At 34.4% G+C, this 23981-nt stretch overlaps 1 protein-coding gene across 1 annotated transcript in view; it reads left to right on the top strand.

Annotated features, from left to right (window-relative positions):
- The window catches only part of DCC (DCC netrin 1 receptor), a 781864-nt gene that overhangs the window by 115991 nt on the left and 641892 nt on the right, over positions 1-23981 (top strand). Inside the window, exons 3-5 of the mRNA XM_061169229.1 lie at positions 738-1022; positions 17467-17617; positions 18830-18966. Of these exons, the coding sequence (XP_061025212.1) occupies positions 738-1022; positions 17467-17617; positions 18830-18966 (573 nt within the window). The remainder of the gene's footprint in view (positions 1-737; positions 1023-17466; positions 17618-18829; positions 18967-23981) is intronic.

Below are 23981 nucleotides of genomic sequence, written 5' to 3'. Positions count from 1 at the left end.
ACATAATAGTAGTTGTATTTGTTGAATTCACTACTATCCCATTTTATAGCCCAAAGAAATGAAACAAGTTACCAAAGGACTCACACAGAGTAGGTGGCCCAGCCAGACTAGAAACACAAACTAGTCTAATTCCAACTTAAGCATTTTTTCATTTCGCCACAGCTATAACTGGCAAATACTGATGATCATTTACCTTAAGGAGTCAGCCTATAATTGGTGGTTAATACGACTCATCTTTCTTGAAACTGTGCTAGGTTATGTCATATGGCCAGTCCTTCATAAATTCCCATAACTTCATAGTCCTTTGTCCAAAGTTGGCTAACAGTAAGAGCATAGGATGAGAATTTGGAAGAACCAGGTCCCCTTGGCAGGATCATATCGTAGTAACTGTGTGAATGCATGTGGAATTTCACTTTTCTGAACCTCAGTTCCCTCATGTGTAAAATTAAGATGATCTTGCCTGCTTTGTTTGTTTTATAAGGCTGTTTTATTACCCAATAAAAACAAAACAGTTAGCTTCTAGAGATTAATGGCAGCATCTTTATCATTTTTTAGTCACGGAAACTACTGTAGGGCCGGACATAATGTGGTAAAATGTGAAGAGCAAACGAGATGTATTTTGAGAAGATGCTTTGTAGGATACAATTTTCTAAAAAGAATACAGGTGTGATTTTTTATTTGGTGACTATTGTGCCTCCTCTGAAAGATTTATCCTTTGTTCTTTGTGTTTCTCCTAGGACCACTGAGGTTCCTCTCCCAGACAGAATCTGTCACTGCCTTCATGGGCGACACAGTGCTACTCAAGTGTGAAGTCATTGGGGAGCCAATGCCAACAATACACTGGCAGAAAAACCAACAAGACCTGACTCCCATCCCGGGCGACTCCCGCGTGGTGGTCTTGCCCTCTGGAGCCTTGCAAATCAGTAGACTTCAACTGGGAGACATTGGAATCTATCGATGCTTAGCCCGGAATCCAGCCAGCTCAAGAACAGGAAATGAAGCAGAAGTCAGAATCTTATCAGGTATTGCTGATAAGATTAGTGTTCTTTATTCTCTTCAGAATTATGTTTTCTAGAGTTGTTTGAGCAATTTTTCCTTTAACACATATTTAGTAGTTGTTTTTAAGTTCTGTATTGTGTATTGGGTTTAGTTTTATATTTTTTTCTTCTTTTCTAAATGAACCATTAGATGAGAGTATGCCAAAAGCTTTTCTTATCTTTCCATGGTTTGTAGTTGAACTTTCCGGTACAACAGAAACAGGTATTTTCCTTATATTTGGCTTCATTCACTCACTCATTCCATTAATAGTTAATGAGTGCTTCTTTGTGCAAAGCCCATTGCTAAACATTTTTATGTTATTTGATTTTCCTCTGGTAATAGTCTAAGAGGTAGTTATTGTTATCCCCATTTTCAGAGGATGAAGGTGAGGCTTAGCAAGGTTAAGAGCCTTCCCCAGCTTAATATTGAACATTCATTTGCTTATCCAATCATACACTCATTTCTGAGAAGCATTGTGCTAAGTACTAGGGATACAGCAATGACTAAGACTGACACAGAGCCTGGCTTATGTAGAATTCTGGGTGAACATGGACATACGAGTAATTACAATAAAGTGTGATTGATATTATGATAAGGAAAGTGTTTCTCTCCATCTGTTATCTCCCTTTCTCTTCCCTGGAAAATCTCTAAGACTCTGGCCTCATTTTTCTCTCCTAAATAATCAGAGGTTAGAATGGATATTTTCTAAGATCTCTTCCAATAACTGCTACTATCTTATATCTATGTAATACCTATCAATACTTTCTCATTTAATTTTACTTGTGGGGTTTATTTAGACTCATTTGTGAGAATCACAAAGAAGGCAACACTTGAGTAATTGTAACAGACTCGCTGTCAAAGCACTGGCGTTGGCTCTTGTCTCCACATTCTGTATGTAGTGATCACAAGTCCTTCCACTAGGTAGAGGGTAACATCCCCAAGTCATTCCAAATGCAGACTGGCAATGTGATTGAAAGTTTCCAGAGACCTTAATTAGGACATCTTTAAAACCGCTTCTAACCCTTTTGTGGATTCTCTCCTCTGTTAGTCACAGGGATACTGACTTAAATGTGTCAATAACCATCAGTGACACTGTTGCCTTCCATCCGCTAGGCAGTGACAGATGCAAATGCAGCATTTATTCCCAACACGTACATGCATTTACTTATGCATCCATTAGATACACAAAAATTTTAAATATTTATATTCACATACCCTTAATAATGCATCTGAGTCAATCAGATGCAAAGCCCAGGTAAGCCACATAGAAAATTGGCAAGAATATGTTTGACTATCTTAATATGACTGAAAAGTCTGTTTTCCAGTGGTATTAAGGGATAAAGTTGGACTAATTAAATATTAAATACGAAATGGAAACATTTGAAAGACACAGAGACATAATCATCAAATCACCATTTACATTCGTTTCTTCACCTTGCAAAACACATTTGCATTGTAATCCATGGAGATTTATTTAAAGCCAAATTTCATATTGTTAATTTGGCTAAAATCAAGAATATGTCGTTGTACTTTGGAGGTGTGTGGGTATTACTTACCTGAATGAAAACTCATATTTTTTTTTGAAATCACTACATCTAATGAGAATTTTTCTCAAAGTTCTATGAGTTCAAATATAAACTTCACAAAGGAGTTATGAGCTAAGGTAATAAACACACACACGTTATTAGCATACTTGATTAATCCTGTATTGTATATTGTTGACCACATAAAGGACCTGCTGGAAGACCATGTTTGTCCCATTTATGCCAGAGTTTGCAAACTGGTTTAGAGGACAAATTCACAAATCCACAACAAGTACAAAATTGAGTGAGAGAATGAGTAAATGAATGAATAAATGCTCAATCCCAGCTTCTTTTAGTTGCCATTTAGCGTTTCCTCATTTTTAAAATCGTGCTAATCCTTTCTTAATCAATTTCCACTTTCTATAAGTACCAGTTTGAGGAAGTCATAATTGCACAGGTATATTGCCCTTTCTCTATTGTAACATGTATTTAATAGGGTAAGACAGACACAGTTAAAATAGAAATAGAAATCCATCATATTATTAACATGACTTAGAAGCATTCAAGTGGTACGTATATGGTTACCACTCTTTAAGAAAAAATACATTCTTCCGTGGCCATTTAAATATTATGTTGACTGATGAGCTTATCCATTTTCCCTTTAGTGTGAAACATAAATGCCAATTTGAAGTTCTGCAACTTTGTTCAACACGTGTTTTTACCACAGTTCATAAAGAGAGTATCTTCATTTGTGTGCATATGTGTGGAGAGTTATCCATTTCTAAATAATATGTAATTTGATGCCCTTATTCAAGTTTATGTAGAATACATTTCAGGTTGCCACTTTTATGTATCAGGTGTCTAATATCACCAAGTAACAGAGATTTATTAAATTCAGATTTTAAGAATCAAATAGTTGTTTTGAAATGATGTCTTCCAGCAAGCAGTTGCAGTTTATTCACTCCATAAATACTTTACTCAACAAGCTTTTGAGTGAATCTTATGTACCTGTCATCACACAGGTTACTAGGAATACAAAGTTGAAAGATAATGCCCCCGCAAACAGTTGTCTAGTGGGTGAAATAGATAAAGCAAGTAGACTGTTCTTTGAAAGAAGAAATACAGAGTGCCATCCCCTTACATAAGAGAGAAAAGCAATGTGCCAGTCTTGAAGAACAAGTAGTAGCTAGGCCAAGAGAAGACTACACCAGGAGGAAAGAACCACATCAGCAAAACACAGAGAAAATAGAGATAAAAGCTTTTCAGAGGAACTGCACTCATTCAGAGGAACTGCACGCATTCTGTTTAACTGGGTCATAGGACATAGGAAGTGTTGAAGGAGGAGAAGTTGGAAGCAAGGACGATAAACTGAAGGAAGAAAGATACGGTAGAATGTACAGCATTAATTCTGGAGAGAAATGATCAAAAGCTGCTACTAGAGTGATATCAGAAAGGATTCAGAAATGAAGATGAGTGGGGAGATATTAAGGACAGGTCTTGGAGATATATCAGATGTGCCTCAAGAGGGAGGGGATGGAGTCCACGCTCAGATGAAGCTAGGTAGTGGCACTTTTCCTGAGATTAGGAGCAGGGTGGTGGTGTTATTGTGCTCAAATTAAATTACAAATTTTTTAAAGAGATTTTTCTCATAACATTGTATATTTTCAAGATTAAATGAATAATTATTTGTTTCATTAAAAGGTAGAAAAATTGGTAACTAATTTGTTGATTAATGTTTGAAAACAAAATTTGGGGGAATTATATATTTTTAACAGAGTAAGTTACTATTAAATTATTGTAAAGGATTTTTTTTTTGAAATATTGATAACAAAACACTAAGAGTTGAGATGGTTTAAAATGTCTCATCGTCTGTGATGGAGAATGTAGCAGCGATTGAAACAGCCATAGTGCTCGTCAGGTCCACTTTATTCAGATCTCATCATGTCTGAGTGCCAAAGAGTAGATTGAATTGATGAATTATAAATCTGCTTTGGGCACTAGGTTGACTGAAATAACTGGCCCATACACTGGAACTCTGATTTCAGTTTTCTTAATGGCCTAATTGAATTGATCAATTGGTAATTCAATCTGTTGTTCATTCGTTTAACTATAATTAGATGATTCTGGATCCTGGATAGACTTGAACTAAATATCTGTGTAATTAGAGACATTGGCTTTTCATGGAATAAGTTGGACTAAAATATATTTTGAATGATTTTTCTCTATAATATTTATTTTTTATTGGAATAAATTTTAATAGAAACCATCCCAAAAGGCATATTATTTAAAAGGAAAACTGTGTTTTTTGGTTTTAAAAGAGTTTCAGAATATGTTCATTTCTAAGAATTTATTATTAACCAATGGATGCATTAAACTTTTTAGTTTGACTAAATATTACTTATATTTCAAAGCTAATTACACTTTCCTACCATTTATTTGTATAATTTCTACAGAATAATAATCTGTAGAGGAAAACAAAGAAGACACATTCTTTGTTTTGAAATTTACCATCGAGCCAGACAGTTAATTCATAGCCATATGACTAATACAAGGCAGGGAATGGTAAATTTAGGTAAATATCTCTAGTTCCAAATCAACACAGACAAGGGATACATCAATTCTAGGTAGAAAATTTGCAAAGTCTCTAGAGAGATTACTTTTGTAGGTCATCAGGAGATAACCATTTGTAGAATGATAATAGCAGGTGATCAATCTGGAGTTAGAAGCTGAACCTGCCTTATGGAGAACCTTGAGTCCCATGTCTAGGAATTTAGACTTGATTCTATTCACTTTATTCATGATCGGGGATCCTTAAAGGTTTTTGAACAATGGATTCAATGGCATAAAACACACTCAGAAAAACAGAAACAGGGAAGTGAAGAGCAAATCACATTAATGTATTACCTGATAGTTTTGTATTGTACTTAAAGTTTTTCCCTGTTTTGAAGGATTTTCCCATAGTTTGCTTTCCTTCTTTAGGCTAGTTTTGACTAAAACTATTTCCTATGCCATGCTATAAACAGGACACACTTGGTCTTTCATAAATCCAAGTTGGATAAAATGATTTCTTCTGCTTCTCTCTTATCTGTACTTAGAAAAGAATAAAGTAACAGACCATATTACCTTTAAACCATGTGAAGTTTGTGTTTCCTAATAAATATTATATTAGATGTAATCCAGATTGCATGAAGGGGTTAGCATGTGGACTATCATCTATCATTTCCATGGATTTGGTTCATACTGATCAATTAATTAATATTTAAAATTCCCAGTTTGAACTATTATTATGATAAAAGTGTGAAAAGCACAGAGTCTGATACCAAAGTACAAATCTCAATTTCACCACTTGCAAGTTGTGCAATTAGAGCAAATTACTTAATCTAAGTCTTAATTTATTAACCTTGCAAAATGTAGAGAGTAATTTCATACAATTTCATAGGGTGGTTATGAGGCTGCAATTTTTTGGGCCAAGTATAATGCCTAGAATTGCCAAGTCCTTAGTAACTATCATAATTACTTTGGCATCTTAAAAATTCCACTTTTAAAGATTTTGATTCTCATATCAAGATTATTTTTCTTTTATTAAGTTACCTGACTTTGATTCTGGTTATCAAAGTATTCATTTACCTAGTGGTAGTTAATTACATATTTTGTGCTATTTATCCATAGTACTCTTTATTTTCTTCATTTCCTTTTCACATCTGTTAGAAGTCAGAGTATCCTGCAACTATTTCCTCTCTAGTAACTCATTGATACATGATTTTCACCCTTACCTCTCTGTCAACATCATTTCTTTGGCTATATGAAATATCGCAACAGACACTGGCTTAGAAATAAGAGTTAGCCAATAAATAAGACTTCTTAATATCTTATCTTTGTTAGTCATTGCCAATTCTTTTAATCCTCTAAAATCCTTAGTTTCCTTAGCTGTTTAGAAGTTGGACTAGATCAGCCTTTCCAAATCTCATTACCGAGGATCTCTTTTATTATTTTATCCACATTCATCCACAACTCTGCCTTTATAATTGTAATGTTTAAGAGTAGAAGTTTGCTAGACAAATTCTAATTTTTCAAAACCATGAGGCCATGCTAAAATACAACAATTAAAGGTCAAAAATCAATCTCATAAAATAGGAGATTTTTACATTTATATTAAAAAAAAAAATTAAAGTCAGTTTATATTGTCATAGAAAGCAGACCAAAAGAAGATTTGATACTTTTTATTGTATAAACTGACTGCCCAGGCAGTGAACTGACCAAGTTCCATGTAATGATTTGCCCCCCTCCCCTCATATGATAACTTTATCCAGCCTTTTTGGGGAGCCTGAGCTGGGCAGAGCACAGAAACCAATGGACAAGCATGTTATATTATATGAATTAGTTATTGTAAGTTAGGTCTTTTAGCCAATGCAAGATAACTGAGATAACCAGTGTTTCACACAGAGTTGATGAAATCCCATTTAAATGCAACAAAGTCTCATATGTTAGCAAATCTAAGCTGACTTACTGTGGATATGTAAGACAATGCATAGACAACGTCTGTTTGCTTTTTGAATTTGCTAAGAATAAATCTTCATCTCCCAGTGCTATTTTGGGGGTGATCAACAAGGTCCAGGATTCCAAGTTGTAAGAACTTGGAATACTGGGAGATCTATGACATTTTTCTTGCCAAGTCTATCATTCTAATGTCACCACTGATCTCTCCTTCACCAAATCCACTAGCTTATCTATGTTCATCCTTGATCTTGAGTGAGTTTAGATATAGATTATACTATCTAATCTTAAATTTCATTCCCTAAATGAAATTTGCTATTTCACATAAGGTTAAAAGCAAAAACAATATGCTAGAGATTGCCCTCCACGAGGAGGAATAAACATTTCTTGAAAAGGAGAGAGCTTGTCTTTTCCTGAGTCTACTGGGCTGACATGTGGTCAGTTCTGCATTTACTAGGAATATGACATTAAGCAGCCCTGGGTGGGTGACTGAAGAGTCAGGTAGTCTTCCCTATTTCATACACAAACAAGAGGGTTTCTCCAGAGGTGTGTGGAAGCAAAACCCATAACCTATGAGTGCAAAAGTCACAAAAATTAGTGAAAGAACTGGTAGAACTTTCTTCTTTGGTCCTATTGGACATCAGTTTATTCCTCGAGCATAAAAGAAGGCACATTTAGTCAAGACACATTTAGTCATAAAAGAAGACACATTTAGTCAAGAGTTACGGGCACAACTTCATTTATTCAACATTGGCCAAATAGGAAATATTTTGAATACTTTTGATTCTTTATCAAAAATGAGAGAATAACAAATCCATTACTTTTCTGGAAAGTTATAAGTGCTGCTTTATGCATTTATATAAATTATGAAGATTTCTAGGTTCCCTAAACTAACTTTGACACAGCATAATGGCAACATTTGTTTTCTGGGATTCTACTGTCAGCTGTAAAATTAAAAAAAAAAAATCATTCTGTAAAAGAAAAATCACTTCCTTCAGATCTGCTGTAAAATGAAACTGATAGACTCAAAATTTGCCTGTGAGACAGAAGGGATATAACCACATGCCAATGATAGGAATAGACACTCCCTTTCTTCTTCCAAACTCTAACTACAAATAGCAGTATGTGTGTGTACATGGAGAAGGAAAGAGGAAATATGAACAGATGTAGGAGTATTTACAGACAGGGAATGCCATTTTTAGCACTGAATTGGTGTAAACAAGGAAGGAAAGTAATAGAATCCTAGAGCTTCTGAGAAATGGCTCCCTTCTTCCTCTCTGTTCAAAGCTCCTTGGCTTTCGGCCAGATGGAGGTTTTGTTTTTTATTAAATCAATTTAGATTCCTGTGATCCATGTGGATTAGGCTGGTTTTTAATGAAAGACACTCTAAAAGAGTTAGAAGGAGTTTCGTGGAATTTTTGGCTCAGAGCACATATTAGGGTACCTACTTTTGTTTGAAAACACATGGTACCTGCTGAATTTCCTAAAACAGAACTAGATGGGGGATGGCTAAGCAGCCAGCAGGTGGACAGTAGGTTAGCTTGAAACTGAGGATACAGATGGAGGCTCTGTGAAGTTAAATTAATTTGTAACTCTTATGCCTGGGAAGAAATCAAAGAGAATATCCCATTGTAGCCTGCAGTGCCCTTTTATTTCCAATTGGAAAAGTGTTTGATATTCCACTGAGGCAGGAATTTAATAAAGAAAACAAGAGTATACAATGAGGGAAAAAGGTTTTGCATTCAGAAAGCATAAAAATTAAAAGCAAATACTAGTTATTTTGAGGAAGACAGTCATTAAGTTGTAAAAACCAGTATTTTTTTTCTTGCTGACACAGATGCCAATGGTCCATCATTAAATTTATCTATGCCTCAGTTATTCTTTAGATTCTGCCATGTTTAGTGTTGATGTTCCTAAACAATAGTTTAGGAGAATGGCCCCATTAAAAAAAAAAAAAAATGTCATTGCAGGGTAAGAATGCCTTCCAGTTTGCACAAGATAGTCCTGGTCACACTTGATATCCTAGAATAATTTTAAAGAGAGTTACCTTTCATTCTGAAACATATCCCAAGTTGCATAATTTATATATTCAACCTGGTCATGGATCATGAAGGAAGACAAAATTATGTGGCCCCGAGGCATTTGAGAAAACCTGTGAATGCAGAGAGTCAAATCTAGCTTCGAGCTGACCTCACAGATTCAATAAATTTGGCCAGTGTAAGGTCTAATGAAACCTTTTTTTGGGGAGGGGGTGGGGAGGTGGGGTGAGGATATGTCTTTAAATGGAAAATATTCTCTCCACTTTCACTAGTGCACTTTCTCCATGCCTCTTTAGTGCATGGGCCCTGAGGATAGTTGAGTTCTTACTTCTGAATTGTAAAGTGTAGGTTAAATGTGTCAGTTTATTGATCCAAGATGCTTTTTAACTTGCAATGGTCTATTGCTGAAAGAGAGTGATGGGAAATATTTAAGTTTTGCACTGCTTTCCTAACTGCAAAATAATAATGATGATTGGTGAGGAGGAGGAGGAAAAGGAGGAGAAAAGGTATATTTAATTTATCAATTTCTACTTCTACTTGAACGATGCAAAATTATTCCCATGTTGAAAGGAAATGGGCTTCTTGAATGCCTCAGAAAACTGCTTAATTTGTTGAGACTGTGGCTATATCAGTTCTTCAAAGTATGGTCTATGAACTCCTAGCATTTCTCAAGATGATTTCAGGGGATCTGTGAGGTCAAACCTATTTTAACAATAATCCTAATGTGTTTGGGGGGTATTTTTTCACTATGGTGACCTAAGAATGTCTTTGATGAAGCAGTAAAAATTATTAATTTTATTAAATATTGATTCTTAAATATGTATCTTTTTAATATTCTGCATGTCAAAATGGGAAATATACATCAAGGATATCAAAGTACTGTGTTTTCTGAGGGGTAAATGCTTCCGTGATCATTTGAGTTTCAAGATGAATTAGCTGCTTTTTTTTTTTTTTTTGGAACATCATTTTTACTTGAAAGGACAATCAGCAGGCAGGAAAACTGTAGCTATTCAGACTTGAGTACTAGTTAGACATTTTCTCAAAAATGAACGAAGTGAGTCAGTCAGTGCAAGGAAAACAGTATTTGCTCCCAAGGATGAAGTTCATGCTTTTAAGACAAAATTAGGAATTTGGAAATCTTGTATCTGCCATGGGGATCTTGACAGCTTTGCAATATTAAAAGGCCTTTCTGATGGGATTGGTGGTGATAGTAACCAATGAGATTTTGTGATACTGTATAATGAAATGTGTCAACATTTGGAAGATATGTCCCATTCAGTGTACCATTCCAAACGCCCATTGATTGATGTGACTAAATCAAGCGTGGGCAAAAAATATTTTCAAAATGCAAGATAGACCAATGGATTTTTATATAACATAACACAAAATCTTTATTGATATGGTGTCAGATTTCACATTACAACTAACTTTCAGGAAACTACTTATTGAGTTTTGGTGCAGTCTTAAAAGATAAAATCTACAATTCCCTGAAAAGGCTATTAAAAATACACCTCCCTTTTCCAACTACATATCTATTTGAGGTCAGATTATTTTCATGTAATTCATCCAAATCAGCATATCAGAACAAAGTGAATGCAGAAAGTGACACAATCTAGTTATTTTCCTTTAAGACACATTAAAAATGTACAGAAATAAAAGGTACTACTAATAATTTTATTTTGGAAAGTATAGTTATTTTTTTAAATACTATTTTTGGTGAGGTGTGAATATTTAATAAAAATATTTTAATCTCTGTTTTGATTTTTAATATGGTAACTATTTATAGCTATAACCGACATAAACAAAAGCTCTTTGGGTGCCTCAATAATTTGTAAGAATACAAATGGTTCCTGAGACCAAACAGGTTGAGATCCACTGTTTACATTATTATTCATTTTCCTGATGATTGTAGATCAGTCCTCTCTAACTCAGATAATAGATTAAGCCAAAGTAGGCCAAATTTACTATTTAAAAAGTTAGAAAGGGGGCTTCCCTGATGGCGCAGTGGTTGAGAATCTGCCTGCCAGTGCAGGGGACACGGGTTCGAGCCCTGGTCTGGGAAGATCCCACATGCCGCGGAGCAACTAGGCCCGTGAGCCACAACTACTGAGCCTGCGCGCCTGGAGCCTGTGCTCCGCAACAAGAGAGGCTGCGACAGTGAGAGGCCCGCGCACCGCGATGAAGAGTGGCCCCTGCTCGCCGCAACTGGAGAAAGACCTCGCACAGAAACGAAGACCCAACACAGCCATAAAATAAATAAATAAATTAATTAAAAAAAAAAAAAAAAAAAGAGGAAGGAAGGAGGAAGGGAGGAAAGGAGGAAGGAAAAAAGAAAGAAAAGCATAAGTAAAAGCAGCATGTTGCCATAAGGTGTTGCTAGACTTTAATGGGATCTGTGTATGTCAAAGATCTGCATCACTGTAATGACTGCTTTCTCTTTATTTATGTACCACCCTCTTAGTCTGTGAGGAGGATTAGCTGTACCTCTACTAGCATGACAGTGAGACCAGATCAGAGAATCAGGCTAACGTTTACCTCCCAACAGGAAAAAGCTAAACTGGATTTTAGTCCAAACAAATCATGACTGCTTATAATCCATTTAGAAAACGTAGTTGTGACAGTGTGTGCATTCACTTCCATGAGCATCATATGACAGGGGTCTGCTTTTGAAATGTTTAATATAAAAATTTACATTAGAAGAGAAATCATTATTTTCTGGTTTGATTTTAAAGCTATTGCCAAATATGTTTTCTAGAATCCACCCTTGCATATCCCTCCCGTCTTTTAATTGTAAAACATATTACACATGCATAAAAGTATATGAAACATACGTCATTTTGAATAAAAATAAAATGACCATTTGTGTACCTATCACAAATTTATGAAATAGAACATTTGAGACTGGTATTATATGCCATTTCCTTGATGAAATCATGTTCATTATTTTACTGGATTTTTTTTCATATTCGTATTAGTTGAGTAACTCCATCTGGTTCTGAATCATCAGTGGCCATGTAGCAAGATCAAAAATTATTTTTATGAATAATTACTAATTCCATCATAGCTCAATTAAAATCAATTTAGTCAACAAAAGTCATGACCTAGAATCTTAAGTTCACTCCTTCCAGGGCTTTTTCATCTATATTATTATGGAGCCTGGAGGGAGAATTTTCATTTGCTCTTCAATATTTGCCTTGTGTTTTAGTCATTAGCTTTTATAATTTCTTTGTTTCTCGTATAATTTCCATCCACTTTGCAACACCAGAGTATAAAATAACTCTTTACTCTAAAAAAATATATGTTCTTATTAAAAAAATTTAGAAAACACAGAAAAATCCAAAGATGGAAATAAAAACTACCCACAATTTTATCATACAAAGGTAACCTTGGCAATAGTATCTCTGTCCTCCCCATTTTAGAACTTAAATACATTTTCTTGATGTTCTTCTAAAAAAAAAAAAAAAATCACATTTTAATGGAGAAAAATAAGGGATACATCAAGATTAATCATGTTTCTTTAAATAGCCAGAATCACCCTAATAGTGAAAAAAAAAACAAAACAGAAACCAAAAGTCAAACTAAAAATAACAGCAACCAAAAAGTTTACTTGGTATTTTAAATATTTTAAATAGCTGGGATGGATTTGTTTTGTTTTCATTCATGTGTATATTTCAGTTATCTATTGCTGTATAACAAACCACTCCAAAATGTAGTGACTTAAATTTTTATCTCTTATAGTTCTGCAGTTTATCTCAGCTGTTCCTCTGCTGGTTTCACTTTGATTCACTCAGGCACATTTGACCAAGGTGGGAGTGTGAAGACGGCCTCACTCACATGTCTGTCAGCTGGTGCTGGTTTTGCCTGGGAAATTCAGTCATCCTGCATGTGCCTTCTCATCCTCCAGTTGGCTAGACCAACATGGTCGTTTCATAAAGACCCATGGCAGAAACTTGTACGGCCTCTTGAAGCCTTGTGTCCAGAACTCATCAGTATAATTCCCAACACGATCTATTGGTCAAAGCAAGACACGGGACCAGGCCAGATTTAAACAATAGGGAAGTGGACCCTCAACTCTGGACTGAAGGAGCTCAAACAATTTGTGATCATATTGAATCTGTCACAATGTTGTGAAACATATGAACTATTTACTATTAAAGACCATTTCCATTAGCTTTTGGGGGGAACTTCCATAATATTAGAATTTATTAAATTGGATAATTACAGAGAAATATCTTTGGAGAAATGGAACCAGATTTCTCTGCCAAAAGCTGACATTTCCATATGTATGATCAGGGTGACACATATGATCAGGTTCCAATGTCTATGGAGGAGCAAAGATAATAAATGTAACTGGAATGGACCAGGTTGAGATTGAAGTAATCTAGAATATATATGCTCTGTCTAAAAATAGCAGATGCTTCTTTCCTGGCACTGAGCCCAGTGATGCCTGAACTATTAATATTTTAAGATAAAGACAAAATCCCATCATTCTGTGTATATCAATAAGCTGATTCTAAAATTTACGTGGAAAGACGAGAATCAGAATAGTGAATACAATACTAAAGAAGAAAGTCAGAGGATTCACACTGTCTGACGGTAACTCATGATAAAGCTGCAATAGTCAAGATATTGTTATATTGTCAAAATAATAGGGGAATAGATCAATGGAACAATCAGAGCTCTCAGAAATACACCCACAGAAATATAGTCAACCAATCTAGACACAGGCCTTATACCTTTCATAAAAAAAAAACCCCACGAAACCTCCAATTCGATGATAGACTTAAACATAAAGCACAAAACTATTAAGAAAAATCTTCTAAAATACAGGAAAAAATCTCGGTGATCTTAGGTTTGACAATGAATTTTTAGATACATTGCCTATAAAATAATCCATGAAAGTTGGACTTTGTGAAAATTAGTACTTCTTGCTCTGTAAAAGATAATGTTATGAGAATAAGTTGGACTTTGTGAAAATTAGTACTTTCTGCTCTGTAAAAGACTATGCTAAGAGAATAACAAGCCACAGACTGAGAAAGTATTTGCAAAGTACACATTTGGATAAAGGACTTGTATCCAAAATATACAACAAATGCTTGAATTTCAACAGTAAGAAAACAAACCAATTTAAAAAATTGGCAAAATATCTTAACAGACACCTAAGCAAAATATACAGATAGAAACTAAGCATATGAAATATGCTCAATGTCTTATGTCATTGGGGAATCGCAAGTTAAAACAACTATAAGATTCAACTGAATATCTATTAATATGGCTAAAATAAAAAAATAAATAAAAATGACCATAGTAAATGCTTATGAGGATGAACAGCAGGAACACTCATGCATTGCTGATAGGAATGTAAAATTGCAGAACCACTTTGGAAGAGAGTTGGGGAGTTTCTTAGAAAGATAAACATAGTTTTACTATATAATCTAGTAGTCATGCTCCAAGGTATTTACTGAATTAAGTTGTAAAGTTCTGTCTAGAAAAAAATCTGCACATGGACATTTATAGCAGATTGTTCATAGTTACCAAACCTGGAAGCAATCAAGGTATCTTTCAATAGGTGAATGAATAAAGAAACTTTGGTACAGTAGAAAAATATCCAGCAATAAAAATAAATAAGCTATCAAACTACAAAAAGACATGGAGGAACCCCAAATGCATAATTGCTAGGTGAAAGAAATCAATCTGAAAAGTCTATATACTATATAATTCCAACTATATGATATTCTGGAAAAGGCTCTACTATAGGAATAGTAAAACCACCCGTGATTGCCCGCAGTTTGAGATGTAGGTGGTGGGGAAGAGATGAATAAGTGAAGCTCAGGGGATTTTTTTAGGGTGGTGGAACTATTCTATATGCTACAGTAATATTAGATATATGATGTTATGCATTGACAAAATCCATAGACCTAGACAACACAAAGAGTGAACCTTAAGGTACACTATGGACTTGAGTTAATAATAGTGTATCAATATCACTTTATTCATTGTAACAAATGTACCACACTAAAGTAAGGTGTTAATAGTAGGAGAAACTGAATGCCAGGGATGGGGAAACTAGTATATGGGAACTCTGTACTATTCGTTCATCTTTTGTAAATTAAAATAAAATATAAAAATATATTTTTTTAAAATAACCATTTTGTGTTACATGATTTTCTGACAAAAGAAAATATAACTGAGTTGAAATTTTGGCTCTTCCATGGATGAATGAGTAGTATTACACATAGGTCCCAGGCAAATTTTCTTTTAGCTGGAAGATAAAATTATATAGGTTTTTTTTTTTTTTTTATATAGGTTTTATTTGATGTTTTCTATAATAATGTAGCATTATACAGTATATGTAGCTGAAACATTTCTACTGAGGAACAGGTGGTAAAAATCAAGCATTCAGATGAATAGGCCTCCAATATAAAGATAGCTATTTATTAATGCACATTTTGTGAACCTGTCCATTTCAGGGATTTTATTTTATTTTTTAAAATTTATTTTATTGAAGTATAGTTGACTTACACTGTGTTAATTTCTGCTACAGAGCAAAGTGATTCAGTTATACATATATATACATTATTTTTCATATTTTTTCCATTATGGTTTATCACAGGATATTGAATATAGTCCCCTGTACTATACAGCAGGACTTGTTGTTTATCCATTCTATATATAATAGTTTGCATCTGCTAATCCCAAACTCCCAATCCATCCCTCCCACTTGGCAACCAGAAATCTGTTCTCTATGTCTATGAGTCTGTTTCTGTTTTCTAGATAAGTTCATTTGTGTCATATTTTAGATTCTACATATAAGTGATATCATGTGATATTTGTCTTTATCTGTCTGATTTACTTCACTTAGTATGATAATCTCTAGGTCCATCCATTTTGCTGCAATGGCATTATTTCATTCTACTTTATGGCTGAGTAGTATTCTATTATATATATGTACCACATCTTCTTTATCCATTCATCTGTCAATGGAAATTTAGGTTGTTTTCCATGCCTTGGCTATTGTGAATAGTGCTGCTGTAAACACAGGGGTGCATGTATCTTTTTGAATTATACTTTTGTCTGGATGAATGCCCAGGAGTGAGATTGCTGGATCATATGACAACTCTATTTTTAGTTTTTTGAGGAACCTCCTTATTGTTCTCCATAGTGGCTGCACCAATTTACATTCCCACCAACAATGCAGGAGGGTTCCCTTTTCTCCACATCAGGGATTTCATTTTTAAGCAACATTTTCCTTCAAAACATTTTCATTTGATTTGAAAAGTCACTTTCAGGAAGGATTATTAAACAAACTGGCAGCAATTTTGAAAAATTTTGAGACACTTTATCTACAATATTGGTTTAATAAAGATTAACACATTTTGAAAATTCTTTCAATGTTTTCATTGTGAAGAATATTTATTTTTGTTGCTGTTATCAACCAGAAACAGATGTGACAAGAATGAGAAAGTGTGAACTTCTCTTTCTTCACACAAAGAGTATTTTAGATGACAATTACTCTCCCAACTATTAACTGGAGAACTGGTATTCTTTTATTCATCTGTGATCAACCTGTGTGGACTTGGGTCCAACCAAGGAAGATTAACAGCAATGTTAAAATGTGTCCCAGGTCTCCTCCCACCTCACTTCCTCTCTGATCACCCACGGCCCCCAGAAGGACCTAGTTAGATTTAACCTCCTTTGGCATTTCTTCAGCCACCCCAATCCTGATTTTGAAGATTTCCTTGCCTCATTTTCTTTGCTTCAAGATTGCTTTGAGTTTGCAAAATGAAAGATTATATGCTAATTCCATTTAACTCATTAAGTTGAAAACAGCCTAAATTAAACCTTCATAACTTATTGTTTATAACTTATTGTTATAAAAAAACAAACTTTTTGTTATAAAAAAAAAAAACTTTCATTTTGAAAACAACAGATTTTTAACACAACTCTAACATGTTTTTCTAATCTTACTTCCCAAGCCACAGAAGCAATAAACAAAGCAGAAGGAGGTGGAATAGATATTAGTGGCAGGCACACTGAAAATATCAAAAAGGTACTGATACTGTCTTGTTCTTTGATTACAATAAGTCAACAAGGCCTGTAGCCCACACGAGTGACTTGTAGTCTCAAGCTTTTTCCCTTTGCCTTATACCATGATGTCAACAACAGATAAGACTATTCTAATATCCTAATCCTAGAAACTAGTCATGGAAAAACTTCTAGGAGTCTATTTTGTAAGTTTCATTGGCATCTTTCCATGTTTCTTTCCTTCCTCTTCATCACAGTGTCTTGTTAGAAAAAAAAACAGTTCCAGATACATCATTTTTCTTCGCAATATTTTTATAAAAGATGTGACCCTGTGCTTTTTTCCACAGACCCAGGACTGCATAGGCAACTGTATTTTCTGCAGAGACCATCAAATGTAGTAGCCATTGAAGGAAAAGATGCTATCCTGGAGTGTTGTGTTTCTGGCTATCCTCCCCCAAGTTTTACCTGGCTACGAGGAGAGGAAGTCATCCAACTCAGGTATTATAAATTTAGGACTTTTGTGAAGTATATGTTACTATTTATCTTTCTCTAATTTGATGTAAGTACCTAGTAATACTAGGGTTTTTGATAATAATTGAATATTCTTTCCACATTCCTTGGCATTAGACAGTATATAAAAGACACATACCCACTGGGATAAAGGAATGGGGAACAGAGTCAAAATCCATGAGATCAATTCTAAAAGGAAATTTAGAAAGTCAGTGTTGCTCTTGAGATGATCCTAACCACAGAGGCTTCAGCAAAGATACTTTGGAGGATCTCATCCTGAAGAAGTGGTGTAGAGAGTGAAATACTTCTTAAGAAACCAACTTTCTGCATTCGCATGTATAGCATTCCATGATAGGGTCTGTGCAGTTTTTTTTTTTTTTAGCTCTGATTATATCTCTCACCATCCCAACTATAACAAATATTCAAGATAAGACAGAAGAATTTGGCTGGCTTTAAATTACTGGACATTAATATTAAGGCATACTTAGAAAGTAAACTCTTAATAGAATGGAATACTGAGTCTGAAACATTTTGATGAGAATGGATTAGATTTCACTTTAGAAACTAATTTCATTGATTTTGAGATCTGGTGTTCTAAATAGAACATTTATATTCTATGGTAAGATAGGTTCATAGGCAATAAGTTTATCTTTATGTTTCATCTACCTTAAGTATTTATTTATATAACAACAATACATGGTATGGTATCACAATACTTCTGAGAATACTGAAATATTCAATAAATCCAGTTGGAGCTTCAGCATGTGAAGATGTGTTCTCTGAATATGGTCAGGCATGCACAGTGCACTATGACATGTGACTTTGTACAGAGATTACTAAATTGGATGTCAGGACATAGGACATGGACTTCCACTGTGGGTAATTACTTCTCTGGACTGGTGGTTCTCAAATCCAAAGTGAGCCAAATTATCTTTAAGTTTCTTTTCAGTACTAACATTAGTTCCAAGTTTAATCTACTTCATTTCTTTGATCACAGCACACAGTATTCCAGAGGGAGTGGTTTACCTTGAAGGGATTTTTGAACATAAATGCAGTGTTATCAGGCTCCCATGAAATAGAGTTTTTTCTCCAGTTTTATAAATTGAGCTTTTGTGGAGTTCAGTTAAACCTTTGAATACCTTGCCTGATATAGATATATGTAAATCTACTCTCTAATGTCATATGTCTTCCATCTTACAGGTCCAAAAAGTATTCTTTATTGGGTGGAAGCAACTTGCTTATCTCCAATGTGACAGATGATGACAGTGGAACTTACACCTGTGTTGTCACATATAAGAATGAGAATATTAGTGCCTCTGCAGAGCTCACAGTCTTGGGTAAGTTAACGGCTTGAGATGAGTTTACATTGTACCCTTCAAAATATATCACTGTGATGCTATAAATGCTTATCACCAAATTGCTTCCTATGTTTATTAGTGTGAAATTGCAAAGCCCCAATACTCCACACATATGCTTGCTCTACGTTGATTAGTTGCACAGAGGTTAAATGTAGTATGTGAATACTTGCTCATTGATTAAAATCCAGATAGATCACTCTTAGTCTAATTATTCCCGTTACATAACTGAAACTTACCAAAAATTATTATCTAACAAAAGGGGTAAATAGCAAATGAGAGGTTCCAAAATATCTGGGGGAAATAAATGAAGAAATGAATGAGAGAAATTGTATAAAAAAATAGGTACTTGAGTAGAAACGTTAAATGTCATTTGAGATGACAGGGTTTCTGACATTAAACTCAGATGTGTTGGTAAAATTGTTCAGTTAATATGGAAATGCTATAGATGTTATGTTGAAAGTGAATCATTAAAATCAAATGCATCTAAAGGAAACCTGCATAGCAAGAATCTAATATAAATAAATGTAAGTTCATTAAATTGAGATAGGTAGGGTCACTGTGTTATCACTGCAAATAAATAATTCTTATATGTGGTAGCTCCTCAGTCAAACAAAATGTTTTATTATCCACCAGGTTTCTTTTAGCCAGTTTCATTTGAATCATGTAGTTTAGAGAAAGTGCCTTAACATTTGAATTTCAATTGATTTTTTTCTGTAACAACACCAAAAACTTGTTTATCGGTCTTTGAATATTTTCCTCTGGAATAAATCTTTTTACCATTTAAAGAGTCCAGGTAAAATCATAGGCTTCTTAAGAAGTTATTCAGTAGGAATGAAAAGGTGTGGTATACTGATTATACCTGCTAACCTATATCATAATATTATTATGCTATCCATTTTGCTTTAAAGTTTATTCAGAAAATGCTTTCATCTGCACACAGGGTAATAACATATACGATGAGTGAGGCAATGGAGTTGTTTGTTCTTTGATCAAACTGTAAATATTAAACTAAGAATAGGCAAAGGACTCTAATTATTTGGTTTTAGAGGTAGCATTATTCTAACTAAAATATCAGCTAACTTTAAAATGGCAACAATTTAATTTATTTTATATGGAAGTTTTTTTGTGAAACAAAGAGCTTTCACATTTGTAACATCAAAGTACAGTAACAGAACAGCTACCATAGAAATAACCTTGTAATGTGTATTACTGATTGTAAGGCAAACGTGGTTATGGAATGAGCTAGAATTTGTGGTGATCAGAGCTAAACCTCTAACTGCAGACGCCTGAGGTCTAATTTTATACCAAATTAATGCACATATTGAGACATGTAATGCTTCATTGATATCTAAGTCAAATGTATATAAATACTGATTTCTGAGGATAAACTAGCCAAGAAATATGTGTATAGACGTACATATATGCACAAATTTTGACATTCATGGCATCTTCCTCTGTGTGTTACTGTGCACGTATGTATGTTCTCCAGTCCACGTATGTATGTTCTCCAGCCCTTGATTGTTGAGCATTATCTTGTTTGAAAATTTTATTTTTTAAAAAAGTGAACACTAATTTATCCTTATATATTTTTGTCATTTATTTGCTTATATTCTGAGGAAAATTATCAAAGAAAAGTTTATACTCTCACCAGCAGTGCAAGAGTTTGCCCCTCACAAGGGTGCATTTTTCTATTATTTGCCTATCTAACAATTTTATAAAATTGAGTCTCTTTGTTCTAATTTGCATCCCTATAAAATTCAGATTATTTTTATAGTTTTACTGGATATTTGCATTTTATATTTTGTGACTTGCTATCAATCTTTTTTGATCTTCATAAGTTTATTGAAATAGTCATCTTTATCTTGTTTATTTGCAGGAACTCTTTATATAGGAGAACAGTAATAATGCTCTATATGCTCTGTGTGTGTATATTTTGTTGTTGTTTTGGGTTTGGTTTGGCTTGGTTTTAAGTTTTATATAGGGTACCACGTCTTTCTCTTTATGGCTGCTGGATTTGTTGCCTTTAGACTTCCATTTTTATTCTAAACCATTCCATTTCTAAAAATCTAGTTATAGATTACATGTTGAATATGTAAATTAGAGGCATTATTAAATTTTAAATATAGATAGAGCTGTGTTTGTATCTTGGTTTTCCCCCTTCCTTCCTTCCTTTCTTTCTTGAATCCTCTTGGTAACTGCGTATACATTTTAAGGATTTCCCACAGACTTAATATGACTTATAACTATTGTAGAAGGCATGGTTTAATTTAGGATGTGGTTGTAACACAGTTTTAACTATTCTGCCCAGGCTTTAAAATAAGTGTTGATATAGCAAAATCTTTGATATAGTCTTTGACTATCCTGATATAAGCTTAAGTTCATCCTGCAGGACTGAGTTCATATGGAAAATAGAATTTATTATTTTTTTTAAGGAAAAAATACCTTCATTATCAGTGTTACTTAAATTTGGTTTTTGTCATTTTTAAGAATTTAAGTGTAATTTAAATTCTTCATAAGATAAAATTCCACAAGAAATCCAAGCTTGTGCTTTAATCATGGATTTTATCAGACTCTTGTTTTGCCTTTTAACTCATGGTTATGTCTTGCACTTAGATTGCCTTTAGTGTGAACCGGCATGAACTAACAGACTATTCAAGTAGGATATAATTTTATATACAACAAGATAAAGAGAAATTCTGTGGTCTTCCTCAAGAGTTTCAGAGTTAATGTCCGTTAAATATCATTTAAAGCATTTACATTCTAAAATGAAAATGGAAAGTTCCATAATATGTAAACCTATTGAAGAAATCTATATTAGATGAGATTAAGGACAACCTTGTCTGAAATAAATAAAATATAAATAAATGTATGGTTAATAATAACCATTTATATAATGTTTCTGACCTATAAGAATAACCATCAATACAGTATTGGTAGACCTCTTTTGAGTACAGGCATTGCACTGGGTTCCAGAAAGGCTACACAAAGGTTTGAAGTCTAGCTTTATGCCCTTGCAATATAGTTACAAATTCATAGTCAGGTACCTTCATGACTTCTGAGTAAGGTTTTTTTCCATATTGCATGTAAACGTGGGATCTGTGAAGCTGTGAAGAGTTGCTAGTCTCTGCTTTCATAAAAGATAGAGCCTAAACCAATGGTGACATGAGAAATGTGGAGATGAGGATGCAGAGGGAGGCTCTTTGAATACCGTTGCCAGCTTATATTTTGTTTAAATCACTAAAGCCATGATCATTTTTTTAAACTCTAGTTTTTAACAAGGATCTAAAGAATGGTATTCTGTCAATTCTTATTTTCAAAATGTCCAGATTTCTGGCTCAAGAGCTATAATCACCATTTCTGAACATAAATACATCCTTTTCTCCATCTACCCGTTACCCTCACACACACCTCCCTGCACACATTAAGACAACACTTAATAAGCATTCAGGAGATTTACCACTGCCTTAGGTCTCAATTGTTTCATTGTCCAAAGCAATGCAGAAATGCATATGTTAAAGAGGTATTTGATCTTTAACCAATAAAGTGCTTGACCTTGGACAAAACCTGTGCACCCTTGTCCATATGCACTCAGAAGGAGATGGGTGGAAAGTTCACTCTTCAGTAAAAGCCATTAGGTCTAACATCAGTGAGAAAATGAAAGTATTTTTGAATTTTCCAGAAAAGATTCTAGAATTCCTTTTAAAGCAGTCTGTAGCAATACAAGCAATATGCTATTAAAAGTTGACCTTTGTGTGTAGGTTTTCTCAGTTATTTGCCTTATCAACTTTCTAGAGAAATGTTAGCTAGAAGTGTCACAAACTGGCTTTGTAGGACACAAATAATTCTACTGGGTCGGTCTTTTACACATAATTGAAAACTTGAAGCGAAACCTAAGAGTTCATATCTTCTACCCGACAAGTGGTGCGTGTTACTTCATCTGGTGTTTGAGTTTATGCTTCTCCCAAGTAAACACCTTTGAAAAGAAGTCCTTTGAGACAGGTATTACCCCTGCCTGAAACTCCTCCTTAAGGGGCTGGGATCCATGTGTCACCCTTTAGGAATGTGTTCAGAAGGGCTTTCTCTACTGACCTGAGCATATTCGCCTTACACAGATATGTTCTTTAAGCCTAATGGTGGTGGATTCAGAATATTAAATGATATTTCAAAATATATAATATATATACATATGTATATGTACATGCATACACATAATATACACATATTCTCTATTTCTAAGAAAATTTCTCTTCAAAATCTAGTCCCATATTCTCTCAAATGCTTATGGTTATCTCAACCATTAAATAATGTATCGATTTTGCAAATAATTAGGTCATAGACAAAGCTATTCAGAAAGTTTTAGAAAAACCATCTTAAACGTGAGTTGAGAGCAGATTAAGATACATGGGGGAAGTTAAAGAGCCCTGTTTAAAAAATATAATTCTGTAATGTCGTGGGATAGAAAAGTCCACATTAGTAGCTCATTTTCTTCTGAAAATGCTATTGGACAATAAAAGAGATGGCTGGGTATATATAATGAGCCAACTAATTATAGTTTCTAGTCCCAGGTAGACAACTGAGCCACAGTATTAGTAGTAAAGTAGCACCCAACTGTTGGGTGTCTCTTGTATACTCTTTCAAGTACTCTTTGGACATAGAGGGACATATGACACAGATCCAGGCCTCAAAGACTAGTTAGGTAAACAGACAAGAAGTAGGCAATCACTAAAAAAGTCAAAGAACAGTTGGGAGAGAGGGAGGTGTAGGACCCTGAATAAAGAGTTCAACAAAGATGAAAGAATGGGAGTTGGGGCTAGGACATTGGGAGGAGAGGTGGAAGGAGAGCCTTCTGGGCAGGGGGAAGGAAGTGGGCAAAGGTTTAGAGATGAGCAAGGGATGGAGAAGGGGGAGTGATTATGGGTACAAAGGGAATCTGATGGTGGAGTGGAAAAGTGGTATAGATCCTGACTATATTGCTAATGTGGTTAGATTTTTAT

The sequence above is a fragment of the Eubalaena glacialis genome, chromosome 15 (genome assembly GCF_028564815.1).
Source record: "Eubalaena glacialis isolate mEubGla1 chromosome 15, mEubGla1.1.hap2.+ XY, whole genome shotgun sequence".
Taxonomy (NCBI): Eukaryota; Metazoa; Chordata; class Mammalia; order Artiodactyla; family Balaenidae; genus Eubalaena; species Eubalaena glacialis.
The sequence above is the reverse complement of the archived record's forward strand: the minus strand, read 5'-3'. Positions and strand labels throughout refer to the sequence as shown.